Below are 16,107 nucleotides of genomic sequence, written 5' to 3' on the forward strand. Positions count from 1 at the left end.
ATTGAGAGAAGGAGAGAAGGTATTGAAAGAAGGAGAGAATTTAGATTAAGGAGCACTACTGACATCTAGAAGTCATCCCAGGGGCCTGGGGCCCACTGGGAGCAAGACAGACAAACTCAGTTGTCATGAACAAACCAGCAGCTCCTGCCTCTTGGGCAGTAATTCACTTCTAAGCCCCACTGAGTGGGGAGACTGAGGCTCCACCTCTCTGCTTGCCTCAGTCAGGACTGGCTCAGGAACTTGGGTGCTAGTGGTAAACTTTAGTGGTTCCAGTTGTGAGGGAGGGGACAGCACTGGAGAACGTTAAAACAAGGAAAGCATTAACATATTGTTTTCTGAAACTGCAGTGCAGCTCCAATGGTATAAAAATGTGTTTCATTTAATTTTTAGTTACCCTCCAGTTCCTCGAGAAATATTCAACAAATGTTGGCAGATTCTATCAATCGTATGAAGGCATATGGATTTCATCAGGTAAAAGATTTATATTCTGTCTTCAGGGGGCTAAATGCATAGCCATTCCCACTAATGTTTCACAAATTGGTATATTAGTCTCATGCAGAAATGAAATTAAGCAGCAGAATGTGAAATCTGTCTTTAAAGGTTTTGAACATAGCTATTCATCTTTGCCTGTTTATCTGAAATTGAAAGTCTTGAGTATCATGGAAAGAACAGATGCCAAGACGTGTCCGCTAGACTCACCGAAGATCTAAAACAGAGACAATATCCTGGGCTGCTGCAAATACTGAGGGAAGACTGATTTCAGAGAGTGATAAATGAAACACTACACTTGGCAGAAACAGTGATTTCAGACTAAGTCCCTTACGTGTTCATTGTTTCTGTGAGCCTGTCCCTTACGATGAGCAGCCTCTTGTGTCCTCCACGTCCCCTGTGCCAGGGCTCCTTCGGGCACTCAGATCTCTCTCACATTCATCCAGACGTGAGATTCCTCGTACAGGCTGAGCCCACTTCCCCCGTCGTGCTAGACTGTTATCGCATCATGCATTGCTCAAAATCAATGAGGCATAGGCTACACTTGGAAACCGTAGTAGGATTGGACTTGCAGAGAGCTGAAAAAGTAGGGTCAGACACGAGACTGTAAAGAGAAGATTCTGAGTGACCACAGGCCTCATGTGGGGGCCGTAGTGGAGGCGGGCCCCAAGGCCTGTGTTCCTGTGGACAGTGAGATCAATTCTCTGACTCTTCTGTAGAGGCACGCGTGAATGGGATAGCTTGCATGTCTGAGACTTCGAGAAAATGTGATAAAGTTTTGGATCTGTAGTCCTGGTGTGTGTACTGCTGATGTAGTACATATGTACCTCTTTCTAAAATAGCAGCAATAGAGTATCTAAAGGAAATTTTCAGTAACGCTGCTCAGAGTACATTATATCGTTTTAAATGAAGACAGGTGAGAAAGACCAATGTGTATTGTTCAACCAACGTGTATTGTCTTTCTCATACATGCTAGGCACTGTTACAGGCATTGGAGACACAATGAACAAAACAGATAAAAGTCCTGCCCTCAGGAAGCTTGTAATCTAGTTTATCTAGACGATAAACAGTTCTTTGAAGTCAGGTGATCATAATTGCTATGGAAGAAAATAATTTAGGATAAGGGAGCTGAGGAATGCTGGGAGGGTGGGAATTGGTTTCTTAGAGATGTGGTCAGAGAAGGCTGCTCTCAGAAGGTGATATTGGAGTAGAGACCTGAAGGAATGAGGGAGGGAGTTATGTGGGTGGCGGTGGGGAAAGTATGTTCCTGGTGAGAGAGAACAGCAGGTATGAAGGCACAGAGGCAAGAGCTCAATTTACATGGTCAAGGGATTGCAGAGAGGTCAGTAAATGAGAGGGCAGATAAGGGCTGAGAATCGTGTAGACCCTTATAAGGAATTTGGTACGTAGGTGTTATTTCAAGTCATGAGGAAAGATGAGATCATCTAGCGTGTAAATTTAGATGGAAAAGAGAAGTGGTCTGAGGCCTGAGGCACATCACTGTTTAGATTGGGCCTAAGGTTTCTTGTCTCTCGAAAGGTGGGGTGGTAGACTAGACGAGTGGTTCCGATCCACACTTTTGAATGTGAGACAGCCAGACTTTCACAGTATTTACCTCTCATGAGAATGCCCAGGGCCAGGTGCCGTTCCATTCCTTCTCTAACTTAAGAAGTTATATCGGAATTCAAGAGAATGAATGTGCAGATCACTTACCAAGTTTCTCTGTAGAACTAAGATAATAAAACAGAGTCTTCCTACTCTGGGTCAATGGATAGGGTCTAATGAGGGACAGGTGGAAAGTATTTCCATCAACAGTCCAGGTGAGAAGGCTTTCTGTAGGAAACCTTGTGATAGTTCACACTGCCCCTCTCTGTCTCCACACCTCAGCCCCTGGGCATTTGCACTAGTGTCCAGCCTCAGCCCTGCTGCCTCTTCATTCCCCAGCCTTCACTTTGACTTTCCCATACCTAGGTCACAGTCTTCATCTTGGACCGACCTGCTCATAGCAAAACACTTCTAAAGAGGAAATGGTTTTTTTACGTAGAGAAAGTAAAGATCAACAAGGAATATTGTTTACTAAATATAGCACTCTCAGACATTTGAGTGTCATCTGCATTATTTTTTACTTAATGGTTTTCCTTAGGTAGACTCAGTAAACTTCTTGCTTTTTGTAAGCAATAAAACCCATAATATCATAGTTGAATGTTATAACTATATTTTTTCTAATCAGTTTAAATCATTTTAAAGTATGTATGTGGAAGATGAACAAAGCTCCACTTTTAAGATTTTTAAATTATGTTTACGCTTAGAAATTGCTGGCAGCACTTTGTATGTATTTCAGGTTTATAGACAGCTTCGGTAAGGGGGTGGCAAATTTTAGCAGTCATTTCAAACACCAGAAGCTATTTTTTTGGTTTTTATAATGTTGATAAACCAAGGGGGCTTAGCTCTAGGCAGGAAAAGAGTATAAGAAAAAAATGAAAACAATAAGTACACAAAAGTTTAGGTACACCTGAAGTGAAGTACAGTTTATGAATTATCACCTTCTACATTAACTATGATTTATGACTTCCTATGATGATTAAAGACAAATTCACATCAAGGTTTATATTCTAATTATAGTGAAACAATTTAACAGCACGAAAGTCTTTATCTTCCTAGGAAAACACGAAAGAAAACAAAACTGTCATTTTCGTGATGGAGAATGAAGCATAGTCAGTCTTTCCTGACCCTCTCAGCGTGTTTCATTTCCTAGCTAACCACGGCTTTTATTGAGTTCACCAAGTTGCAATTTTAGTTGTCTTATGAGCACTCAGCAGGCTGTACCCAAATAAGCAAAGTACTTTTTGAGTCTAAGTGATTTGATGTGTTAGTTCTTAATGCTACAGAACTGTACAGTTAAAAATTGATGACGGTAAATTTTATGTTGTGTTTATTTTACTACAAAAAAAAACCATTGAATTCTTTTTTAAAGGAAAATTCATTTTTTAACAAATATTTTCCTTTCACAAAGAGGATGCTTTTAAAAAAATATTTTTCTGTTTTATTTTTTAAGACAAAAAGAAATTCCTTTTTGAGCCACCTAAAATCATGTATAAGTACCACATTTTCAGACACATGGTTCAAGAGCCCGTGGAGATACAGCTCAGATTGCGTTAGAAACTTACCATTATTCTGTGGAACCTGTCAGGTACTGTAGTGTTTACACTGGTGTCATGAAACAGTGTTTACACCTTACTTCAGAGAACTCAATTTAAAGCATGTTTATTCAGTTTTTACTATCTGTTACACATTGTGCTAGGCACCGTTAAAAGTTATTTAACCCTTATTATAACTCTACAAAATAGTCTTAATTATCTAATTTTACGTAGGGGGAACCAGCCTGAGAGGGGTTTAGTAACCAGCCATGGTGTTGTACAACCAGATAGAGGTAGAGCCGGCTTTGGGTATGGCTGACACCATGCTATTCCCACAACACCAAAGTGCCTCCTCAGGGGGCCAGACGGAGTTAGATGGAAATCAGGTGTGCCTAGAGCCCTCCTCATCCAAGAAGACCCAGATTCGCTCACTAGTGTTTGTTTCTTATTTTTTTAAACAGAAGAAGGAATCCACAAAGAAAACACAAGATGAAGAAATAAAACAAATAGATGAAGAGAGAACCAAGCAGATTTATAAGAACTGGAAAGAAGATTCGGAGTGGCAGGCATCTTGTAAGTACCCAGAGGCCTTTCAAAGCCAATTGGTTCATGTAAGGAAATGATAATCTAGAAAGCTCTTAAAGTGATAATTGAGAGATATTTTAACACTAAACTATTACCCAAAGGCTTATGAGCCATTTGTTGAATAGCAGAAATATTCTCAATTCATCTTTGTACCACCAAAATTATGTTATATCAATATGATAGAATGGTATATAGCTATGAGAAAAACATGTTTCAGAAGAGTGTTTTATGACCTTGGGATGTTATACCTTTTTAGCAAGGAGAAGTAAAAACATAAAATAGTATGAAAAATATCCCTATTTTTAAATATCTAAGTATATGAAGGAAAAGAACTAGAAGGCAATGAACATGTTAACGTTAGTTTTCTTGGAGAGGTGAGATTCAAGTTACTTATTTGAATTCTTGTTATTATTCTCTAATTTTCTAAAAATTCTGTAATGAACACATCTTAACTTTGTAATCAGAAGAACACAGGAATAACAGGCTGAATATATTAGCCTCCTTCCCACGCCTCTGACCCAACCCTGACTCTTTTTTGAGTTAGCGCTACCGGAGATAAAACCCTCGAAAGAAGCCAGTGCAGATTGATGTGGAGTAGAGCACGTTTGAAGATGCTAAGTTAATTCAGGTTTGAGGTAGCGCTAGGGTTTCCATCTGACTCAAACAAAGAAGCCTGAACTGCCAGATTAGCTCTTGAGGCAACTTGAGGAAGAGGAGTAGCAATGTTTGCAGGATGCTGAGAATTCTAAATTGACTTCAGTTCCAGTACAATGAGCACCATTAAAACGGCAGTTCTATGAAACAGAAATATTTGCAAGATCTAGTCACTTCTCTGCAGTGGAGTCCTAGTGTAATGGAACATCTCTGTCATCTCTTCGAAGTCAAACGTAATAAGATTTGAGCAATGCCGGATGTGTATATACACTCAATGAAAATTATTCTTACATCTTGCATTAGAGTCTAATGCTGTGTCGTTAAAACAAAAGTAAAATAAAAACAATTAACCCTCCATTTTACAAGGCACTATTAAAAGGCAGCCTTGGGGTACTTTTATATGTACCACCATGTCCAATGATTGTCTGTATTAAGAATCACTTTACTTCTTGGTCTGGCAGGCCAATTTTCAATGGATTCAGCTCATAGTGGGCTCTGAGTGTGACCAGTGGCGAGCCTCACTGCTTGTTCACCCTATGCACAGCCTGAGCCACTGAGAAGTTCCTGACAGCTTGACCTTTGCTAGTGATTCAGGGCACATGACATCCTAAACTAGAGTATGCGTGAAGGATATGACATCACCTCTGCCAAGTGGAATCCTCACTCAGGCTGTGACTCATCACTTAGTCTTACTGACTACAAGAAATCCTCAAACAAAAGATTCTACGTTTCTGTCTTGTCCCTTCCTCCTCCCCTTCCTCCTCTCTCCCTCACAGAAAGCCCCCAAACTCCCATATAAAGAGGAATTCTGCAGCGAACTCTGGGCAGTTGTGAATGTGCAAGCCCTATCTGAATAATAGGCCTTGATAGTGATCATTCATCATTATCGTCAGATGACAGCATCTGTTCACCAGCTGCAGTGCGGATTCTTCTGACCACCTCTATGGGCTAATGAGGGCCTTTCTCAAACCCTTTTGTTTTTCTAGTGCGAAAATCCAAAGCAGCTGATGAGAGGAGACGTTCCTTGGCTAAACAAGCCCGGGAAGACTACAAGAGGTTATCCCAGAAAGGAAGGAGTGGTGAGGGACCGCAAAGCCCCGCAAGTGTTCCACAGAAACCAAAAAGACCCCCTCTTCCACCCAAGCCTATGTTTCTAAACCCAGCAGGATGCCCTCAAAAGCCTCTTAGGTAAGAAGTCACGCAGATGGCTTTAAGAATAAGGATTGAAATGAGCTGAGTAAGGACAAATCACATGTTGGGCTACAGGAAGTGGAGGACCATTTGACTGGCTGTGTAACTAAATTCGGTCTCACCTCTAAGCCTGTCTGGCATTTACTCCCTTCTTATCTATAAAGTATCCACAGTTGTTATAATTAATATACCCAATAACTTAGTGATGATGAGCATTGAGTTTGCCAACTTCCCATGCCACTCGCTCACCCCCACCTGGTGGCAGCAGGTGAGCCAATGAAGAGACAAGAGGACACAACTGAGGTTCTGTCAATTCCCAGTGTTGTTCTTAGTAGTGACAGAGTATCGAAGTAGGAACCTAAGGGCTTGCTGACTTTCACGGTGTCCGAAGAGCTACATTTTCATTGCTCAGGATTAAAGGTTTGATGCTAATTCCAACTCGGGGATACATAGCCACGCTCACATGTTGAGAATTTGGAAATGTTTATTTTTTTGAATGAACTCTTTATTTGGTGTTGATGGTACCTTTATCTCCTAGGTTGGCGGGGGAGCGGGAGGGGGTTTAGGCAAAATAATATTTTTGGAAAATACCTGAAGAAAAGTACAATAATATCACAACAGAAACCCCCCTATCCCTTATGTTAACCGATTATAAAATTCTTTCCTCTTGGTTATTGATATATGATATTTAATAATCTAATATATGGAAAGGTGATATTTAAAATAACCAGGAGAAATCAAATGTTGATTGGATGAAACAGAACTGTCGTAAGCCTTACCTTCTGAAATAAAAACTAAAAATGCTTCTCTGTTATGAGAATGGGGAAATAAAAAACAAACAAAAATTTCCCTTTGCTTGCAGTCAGTAGTTATCTTCAGGGTGTTTTTCCTAATGGGATTATGACCTCAGAGGAAAACGAAGGTGGACTTTTTCCTCTACTATAATTATTTCTATTTACTCAGCGGAAAGGTTCCATTTTGAGACTTGGGGACCAACGCTAAATGCCCATGTTCTACAGTGACAGTTTGGGGAATGATTTTTTTTCTTTTACGGACAGCAAAACAAAAAAGGCAACGGGTCTCCTTGCAGTTTTGTGACCAGGCCACAAAAGTGTGAGCATTTGCACAGAGACCCTCTGTGTGAGAGTGTGTGTGTGTGTGTGTGTGTTGGTGTGAGCATTTGCACAGGGACCCTCTGTGTGAGTGTGTGAGTGTGTGTGTGTGTGTGTGTGTGTGTGTGTGTATTGATCATGGACCCCGCTCTTGTGTACCCGCTCCTGTTCTTCAGGCTCTTCCAGGGTAGAAGTATGACTTGTGCCCTTACCTGCAATATTTTTAGAGCACAGTGTATGTTACTGGCAACAGTGAAGGTGGCCTTTAATAAGGGCAATTCTTGTTTCAAGCTGTGCTCAGTTAGTTCATTTTTCTCTATCTTAAGACACTTGCATGAAGTGCTTCTTGTGAGGCAGACAAATGGGATGATTTTAGGGCTGGCACTTTAAACAGTGATGACCAAGGTCAGCTAAGAGCCAGCCCAGGGAAACACAGAAACTGGCTGTCCTTATAGTGTTTGCTTGATCTCCAAAGACTTCCTAAGGAAAAAAAACCTAATTTGAAAACTAGTAAGAGAACTTATCATGTAATCTCCCCAGGAAAGTCAAATATTATAGGCTATTTTCTCCAAAATGCTATGTATGTATGTGTGTGTGTGTGTGTGTGTGTGTATATATATATATATATATATGCATATGTACATGTATATCAGTCCATCTGATATATGTCACATGTAATTCGTGGTAGCATGTTACCATAAAAAGCTACAACATTATTTTACATGACAGGACATTCTAGTAGCTCATCCAAACTCACTGTTATTGTTTTTACATTGAATTCTGCTCAAAATTAGTGGGCTGTTGAGCAGGACTTGTAAATATGTTTATCACATCGAAATGATACTTTTTGTAATGGCAATTGACTAATATCTCAGAACTTAAGTTCTGCTACTAAATCGATTTCCATATTCTTCTGCTGACTATGTCTTTTTTTTTTTTAACCAATCTTGAAATACTCTTCTTTCTTTAACTTTATATTTCTGACACTTAACAGAACTAAACCTCTTCAAAGTATGGGAGAGAAGAAACAAAGTCAGGGAAGTTAGCAAACAGAGAAAGAAGAGAAAATCAAATAATGAAAATTTTAGGAAAGAAGTTTATTTTATTATATTTGATTTATTGTGTTTGCAAGTATATGCTCTCTAGGAAAATAGTGCTGGTAGTGTATTTCACATTTTTAATGCTTATTTCCTCAAATTTTAATTGGAAGTTAATGGAGCTTCTAATTTATACTAAAAATAAATTAAAATCTATGTATTAACACAGCAGCAGCTCATACCCAAGATTAGCCCTATAGGACTGGAAGGACAAGTGACATATTTATGTTCCTTCCTATTTTTCTGCTCTTGAAGAGTTATATAATGGCAGTGGGTAGGGGTCCAACCTCCCATTAGCTCAACCCATGTAATTAGATGATCTTCAAATATCTATAATCATCTTCTTTCTTTCTTCCTTTCTTTTTCTTTTTCTTTCTTTCTTTCTTTCTTTCTTTCTTTCTTTCTTTCTTTCTTTCTTTCTTTCTTTCTTTCTTTCTTTTTTTCTTTCTGTTTTAAGCATGTTTATATTTGTTTGTTGAAGCATTTTTTTTTTTGTCCTGGTTTCTACTTTAAAATCATTTTAATTTAATTTTACCATCTTTTTTTGTGTGTGTGTATATATATATATATATACACACATATATATACACACACATACATACACATACACACATTATGTACCACTATATATATATACACATATATGTATATGTATATATATATGTATATGTATTTTTTGAAGGCATTACTTTCAAATTAGTTAAATCTAACTTGAAAACTGGTTTTATAAATAACAGAAATCAAGGAGTGACAAGGACAGCATCCAGCTCTGCTCAGGAGGACATCATCCGATGGTTTAAAGAGGAGCAGCTACCTCTGCGAGCAGGCTATGAGAAGACCTCCGACACCATTGCTCCCTGGTTCCATGGTGAGTGTAGAGGTTCCTTCAATGAAACCTCATCTGATGGTGTGTAAAACTGTCAATTCACCAGGAAGGCAAAAGAACAAAGGCTTCCTTTGATTTGGGCTGTCCAACAACGGTCTTTGACATGATTTTCACAAAGCTGTTTTTCAAAAGTTTCACAGTGAGCTGCATTCTCATGACCTATTTAGAAAGCAGTCAGCAGTCGTGGTCACTGCGTGCACATGGTCACTGTGTGCACATAGTCACTGCACACACAAATAAAACACTGCTGGGTGAATGGGGAAAGCAGTGCCTCCTAATTACTTACACTAGGGCACTTGATCGTGACTTCCATAAAATGGCACCACCTTTGGTCCAAGGTCCATCAAGGGAGAGTCAGATATGGCCTTTGGGCATGGTGGTCAAGGCATCAGTCAAACAGGTAGAAAGTTAGTGCTCCAGTAACTGCTTGAATGACCTTGAGTAAATCTTTCTCTGTGGCAAATCAATTTATCTGAGCATCATTTTCCTCATCTAGTATGTAGTTAAGGCTGCAAGGTGGGTTTCTTGGAACTTAATCAGATATTAGCTAATAAACCATTTCTTTACTTGACCTTAGAAACTTGATTAATTCAAACCTTCCCAGCTCACATTTCACTGACTTCTCAGTTTCTTGGACTTCGAGAAAAAGGAAGTGACTTTTTGCCACAATTGGCTTCTGTCAAGTCTGTGGTTAAATTGGACTAATTGGCTCTATGTACAACAAAAGTGCTTTAAACAAAAATAAAGTTCTCTCACAGAGCACACTTGTCCTAAAGGGTATCTTGGTTTGAATTATATCTAAGTTTTCTCTCTTTTAAGTAGTATCATCTCACACATAAATGTATTCACAAAAATAAGCAATTCAGGCTTTGGTAAGAATCCATTCCCATAGGGATGCCCTTCCTTCCTAGAACCAGGTCGTAAGCCTCCTTCCTTTCCATTTTGCTCTGAAGACGTTGAGAGAAAGAATGACAGCAATGTCAAAAGACAAATAGAACACAAGTCAATTATATGTTAGTCATAGCTATGATCACTTGTCTCACATTGCTTTTTCTATTTTCCTTTTTAAAATAAGAACTCAGAATCAGCCACTTTGTAGTTTCTGTGTCATTGGGCAGAAGATTCTGTCATCCCTAATTACAAGGGTGGTAGTTTATTTTAACAGCAGGGAGTGGGAAATTGTTAGTTGATGTCATTAAAAATCTTGGTACTTTAACAGTCGGTGCTATTTGAAACAGTTGCTAAAAGCTTGGAAGAGACAGTTGAACTAAAAATCCAGTTGGAACTTTGGTTTAAGAATAAGACTCTTGAGTTGTACATATAATAATTTATTAATTGCTTTGTTGTTGGTCTATTTTCATTTATACAAATATTTATCATAGTCATAAACAAAATAAATAACATACAATATAACAATGTAATCAATAAATATGCAGCCATGTTGTCATTATAAATCATTGTCTTCAGTTTTAAGAAGACAAAATTTCACATATTTCTATGATAAGGAGAAGATGGATGACATCGTATCTTCTTGAAGTATAATTGTTTATTTATCAGGAACCTGCTTTGAAATATTGGGTTGGAATTTCTTGTTTGGTTCACCATCTTCCTTTCATTGTCATACAATCCATAAATTCCCCCTCTTAAGTTACTGCTTTGGTCACCTAACTTTTCACCCTACTTTCATGAAGGTATAAAAGAAATTCATACTTTCACCCTTTTCTCTTAATTTCCTTTAGGTAAGGAGGGGCGTGGGTAGGAGGGACAAGGGAAACGAACACTACTGGAGCACTAGCTTCTGGGGTCAGGGGGAAGGAGGCATGCTGTCCATTGAGAGAAAGAACATAAGAGGATGAGGAGGCTTAGAGAAAGGGAGAAGAGGGAGAATAATGAGCTTATTTGGGATAAGATGAGTTTGAAATATCTTTGGGGCAGTCATGTGAGAGTATTCATTTGGTAATTGGAATAATGGAACAGTGCTAGAAATAACAGATTGCAGTTGTCAATTAAAAACATAAGGGGATAAGATTTTCCAGGAGTGAGTTGTAAAGAATGATAAGAGAAGACCAGGAACAAAATCCTGGGGATCCCCAACATTCAGAGCAATGGCAGAGAAGAGCAAAGACCCCAGATCTGTCTCCAGTCTCTTTTCACACTTGGAGTCATAATGAAGCAAAATGGTTTACAGCTTCGAAATATCCTGACATGGATGCATGTTCTGTGATGCCAGTTATATAATCGAGAAAATAGGGTATTTCCTCTGAATTCCTAGATGTAGGAGCTTTCTGAAAAATCCCAAATGCAAGAGAGATCCCAGAATTAAATACCGAACTCTACTTCCTGAGCATCTCTTCATGATCTCAGGCAACTCTACATATGCAAAGTCTCCCCACATCTACCCCCTCAGCAAGAATTTAAAGCTTTTTTTTTTCCACAAAGAACGTGGGTCTCAATTTTCACTGGACTTTTGGTCCTACTAGTAATATGTGACTTGTGGGAAAAGACATTGAAAAGATGCTCAAGTTCCTTTTCATGTTTTGTTAGTATTCCTGAAAGCCAAAGCACATTTCTAACTTTCAATTGGGTATTAAGACCGAGATGGAATGATGCAGAGACTTGCTGGCCATCTCTTGGCTGCTTCCGGTATTCCTCATGGGTTGGAGACCAGGGACCTAATTCTAGGTCATATGCATTTGTTCTTTCTCGGGATGCTTTTCCACCTGCCCCCTGGGAAGGACCTCCCTGCAAACTCATAGCCCAGCTTGCAACACTGTGCAAGCACAGAATCGTGAATACATGGAATCCCCAACAGTTTTGGCAGAAGGCCTGGTGAAGGAATTTTGTAGTTGGTAATTTTCTGATTTTTTAAATATTCCACAAGTTAATGTTAGTTAATTTGGAAATTCTACACTCACAGTCATTTAGGAGAACCACTGAAAATACTGCAGCATACATCCTAGAGCATCTTGCCTTGTCCTTCAATGGGAAAAAATCTTGGACTTTATCATAATGTGAATAACCCGAATCAACCATGTCAATCTCTCATCTGACCTCCAGCCTCCTAACCAGTCTCCACCTTTCCTCTGCTGTCACTGCTGTCCTCAACATAATCAAACTGCAATGAAAGTAATACCCAAACCCCTCCCTACAGCCCCAAAGAGCCTGCTTGTTCTGTCCCTGATTATTGCTCCAGACTCATCTCAAACCACATTTCCTACCTTGTTCAGTTCTCCACCACAAATCCCCCTTCTGTCCCTGACACACCACACTTGTCCCTTCCTTGGGGCCTTTGTAGTTACTATTCCTGAAATATATCTTTTCGTGGCCAACTTCTTAAGGAACTGGCTCACGTGACTGCAGAGGCTTGGTGGGTCTAAAATCTGCTGAGTAGGCTAGCAGGCTGGAGACTCAGAGAAGACTGGCAGCTCCAGGTCAAAGACTATCCACTGGCAGAATTCCTTCTTGCTCATTCATCTCCTAGTCTGTGATTTGTCTTTTAACTGGCACATTTTAAGGCATGGAAAGAAGTTTTTTATTTCACTGGGTTGAGTTTAGCTATTTTTCCTTTTTGGCTTTTACTCATTGTATAATACAAAATCTACCTATAATTGATTTTTGTATATGATATGCAGTACAGAAACCTAATTTATTCTTTTTCATATGAGTGGCCAATTGTCCCAACATCATTCATTAAATAGTCCTTCCTTTCTCCACTGATATGTAATGCTACCTCTGTTGTATGCCAAGATCCTGTATATGGGAATTACTATATAGTTATAATAATTCTTCACATCTAAGAGAGCAAGTTCTCCCTCCTGCTACTTTTTTGAAATTGTCTTAGCTCTCCTTGGCCCCTTTATATGATCACATGGGTTTTAGGGACAACATGTCAAGTTTTAAAACCTTTATTGGGATTTTGAGTGGAAATGCATTGAATTTGTAGATTAATTTGGAGAGATAATTGCCATCTTTATGCTATTGTATCTTTCCATCCATGAACATGATAAATTTCTCCTTATACTTCTTTTTAAATCATTAAATAAATTTCCCATACAGGATGTGCACTTTTACCAAAAAAAATAAATAAATAAAAATAAAGCAAATTATATTTAGTGCTACATACTTAAAATTTTTGTTTCTATTGGGAAATGGATTTTTTTAAAATTATATAGTTGATTGTTGGTGGTATAAAGAAATTATCTTCTTAAATATTAATCTTGAATCCAGTGAAACTGTTGAAGTCTCTTATTAATTCTAATTGTCTATCAGAATATTCTGTTGGAGCAGTAATTTTTTGAGAGCCTAACATGTGTCACGCATTATACTGAGCACTTTAGAGGAGGAAATTTTTATTCCCACTTTATAGAATAAGAACGTAGGAAGTAGGATATTACATTCTTTCCCAGGCTTCGACCACTAGTGGTGGCAGAGTCAATATTCAGGCCCAAGGCTATTTAACTTAAAAGCCACAGCATAGCTGACCACTAACACAAGTGGGAATGCTCAGATAATGCTTTTTATTCACCTCGTAAAATTTAAATCAGAGAACAATAATACTGCCTCATTTTGTTTCTCCAATTAATGCATTAGTTTGCTAAATCTCACAGTAGACGTGTCAAGGAGACTTCATTTAGCGTAAGTTTTGCCCCATCTCCACCTGTGAGAATAAGGAAAGCATGTTTCTGTCTGGACACTATTTTGCTCACCCCCAAGTAGAATTCCAAGAAGCATATATTTAACATTCAGATCCTTCATAAAATGCTCCAAGGCCATAAGCATTTGGGGGAATAGAAATGCAGTTTATATTATGATTATGGTGGTGGTTACTCAATTGTACATTTGTCAAAACCCATCAAATCATACACTTAAAGTTGTTGAATTTTATTATGTGTAAATTATATCTCAAGCTGATTTTTTAAAAAATTTAATGTTCCAAAGCAGCATAGAGTTTTCTTAGCTCCTAGCATGGAAAGGTAGCAGGATAGTGAAGGCTTAGCACAAGACTCTAAGACCAGATCACGTAGTTGAATTGTGTCTTCTTTGGAGAATCAGGGTGATAATAATATCTATACCCTAGATTTGTTTTGTTTTTAAGTAAATCACCTAATGTATATAAAGTGCTTAGAACAGTACCTGGCACATAGTGTTTCTGTTCTTATGACGTACCAGAACTGAAGAACTTCAGAGTACGTTCACCCTTTCTGTTCTCTCCGCATTAAAATCCTAACCTTGCCACCAAATATTGTCTTGAGTAACAGCATTATATACAAGGAATAAGCAGTACTTTAATAAAATAAATCTTACTTACTGTAAAAACTGCCCTATGCTATTTTCAGAAGTATTTATTTAGGGCCTGTCCTTAAAAAGCCCAGAATCAAGGAGATCACCCCAGAAGGCAAGAGTAATTTGGAAGGACAAAAAGGACAACCACCCCAAAACAAAATAACATTGTTTGGAAAAGTTTGGCAGAAATTGCCAATTAAGGTTGAGTGTGGGGTTAGGAGGGAGAGCGCAAGGAAATGGGAATGAGTCTTAGACTTGTCAAAGTAATATCTCCTATTTTCTAGATTTATAACCTTCTGAATACTGTCATTGATTAAGTCTCTTTGGTTTTGTTTACTGAAGAAAGATCGTTTCCTTCTTTCTTTGTCACCCTTTATTTCCTCTCATCTATTGTCTTGAAATTCATTTTTTCAGCTCAAGACTATCTTGACTCTCAAATACAATCCTTATTTCTGTTCATTTTATTCTTGCATCTGGTCACCATATTACGGCAATCTTTAAGTCAGACCTTCTGGCCTAGAATGGTTGTAAAGTTGGTGATTAGTGACCTCCTGGCTAAATTTAATGACCTGCTAAGCCAAGCCACTTTACTTATTCTGACTCCTGGATCTGAGTCTCCAAAGTGTGTAGATATATCATTAACTATACTCACTAACATACCTTTTTTATACTTCTTGGAGAAAAGAACAAAAGAATAACTAAAACTGAAGTTTGACGGTCTGTCCAAAAACAAGCAGGCTCATTGCTTTATTCTTTCCATCAGCAGTTTCCTACTCCTGTCAAATACACAACAGTGTTTGGGAGCTCAGAAGGCAGCAGGGGCTGGGAGTGAGAAAGTGGGGAAAACATAAAAATAAGCGTATAAACAAATTTATGATTGAGGAATTTTCTAATTGTTTTCGTTGTTAGAGAATTCACATGTCTGCTTTATATCTCAATAGTTGATCATTATTCCTCTGAAATGTAATTAACACTTCCTTATTCAATTTGGATATATAGACTGTTGATGAAATATTTCCATCCTGAATTTTTTGTAGATGCCTTTTGCTGTCATGACATATAATTGAAACTACCCTCCAAATACTTTAGTCCCAATATTTTCTATTTTAAGCTACCTAAGAAGCAAATCCTTTAACATCTGTGGGATACCAACATAGTTCATAATGCAGCTCTTTTGATTGCTTTCATTTTGGACACACCCCTCCAAATTTTCATTCTTTTTGGGGTGGACAGGGGGCTAAATCCTATCCATTTCTGTGGAAGGAGTATCCCTGGAACTTAGTTCCCTAGAGATAATTGCCCAGGTGCAGTCCTGTGTCCCTCTCTTCCCGGCAGTGTGCCGGCCCACAGCTCCTTCAGCACAGCTCTTCGGGACTAAGCATCTATAACTGCATAGATTGCAACAAGGACGTCTCACAGAGGCCTCCCAAGTTTCCTTTCAGGCTAAAATCTTAATGAACCTGGGAATTGGTATCCATAGTGATAATCTGTCCTTCAACTGTTTTGCTGAGTTGTGGAGATGAATTGCGGGGCCATCAAAATTCTGCCCACTTCTCGAAAGGAATTTTCAAGCTTCTGTCATTATACTAAGCACAAATTATTGATTTGTGTGACTTCTCAAAGTGACACAGATGTATATTTATATTTATGATTCATATACTTCATGGGGTGGA

General features: G+C 38.5%; 1 protein-coding gene across 1 annotated transcript in view; it reads left to right on the forward strand.

Moving 5' to 3' along the window:
- SH2D4A (SH2 domain containing 4A) overlaps positions 1-16,107 on the forward strand; it is a 48,538-nt gene that overhangs the window by 23,460 nt on the left and 8,971 nt on the right. The window contains exons 4-7 of the mRNA XM_006916253.3: positions 391-471; positions 4,088-4,199; positions 5,852-6,053; positions 9,003-9,133. Coding sequence (XP_006916315.1) covers positions 391-471; positions 4,088-4,199; positions 5,852-6,053; positions 9,003-9,133 — 526 coding nt within the window. The remainder of the gene's footprint in view (positions 1-390; positions 472-4,087; positions 4,200-5,851; positions 6,054-9,002; positions 9,134-16,107) is intronic.

This window comes from Pteropus alecto, unplaced genomic scaffold, assembly GCF_000325575.1.
Source record: "Pteropus alecto unplaced genomic scaffold, ASM32557v1 scaffold24, whole genome shotgun sequence".
NCBI classification, from domain to species: Eukaryota; Metazoa; Chordata; class Mammalia; order Chiroptera; family Pteropodidae; genus Pteropus; species Pteropus alecto.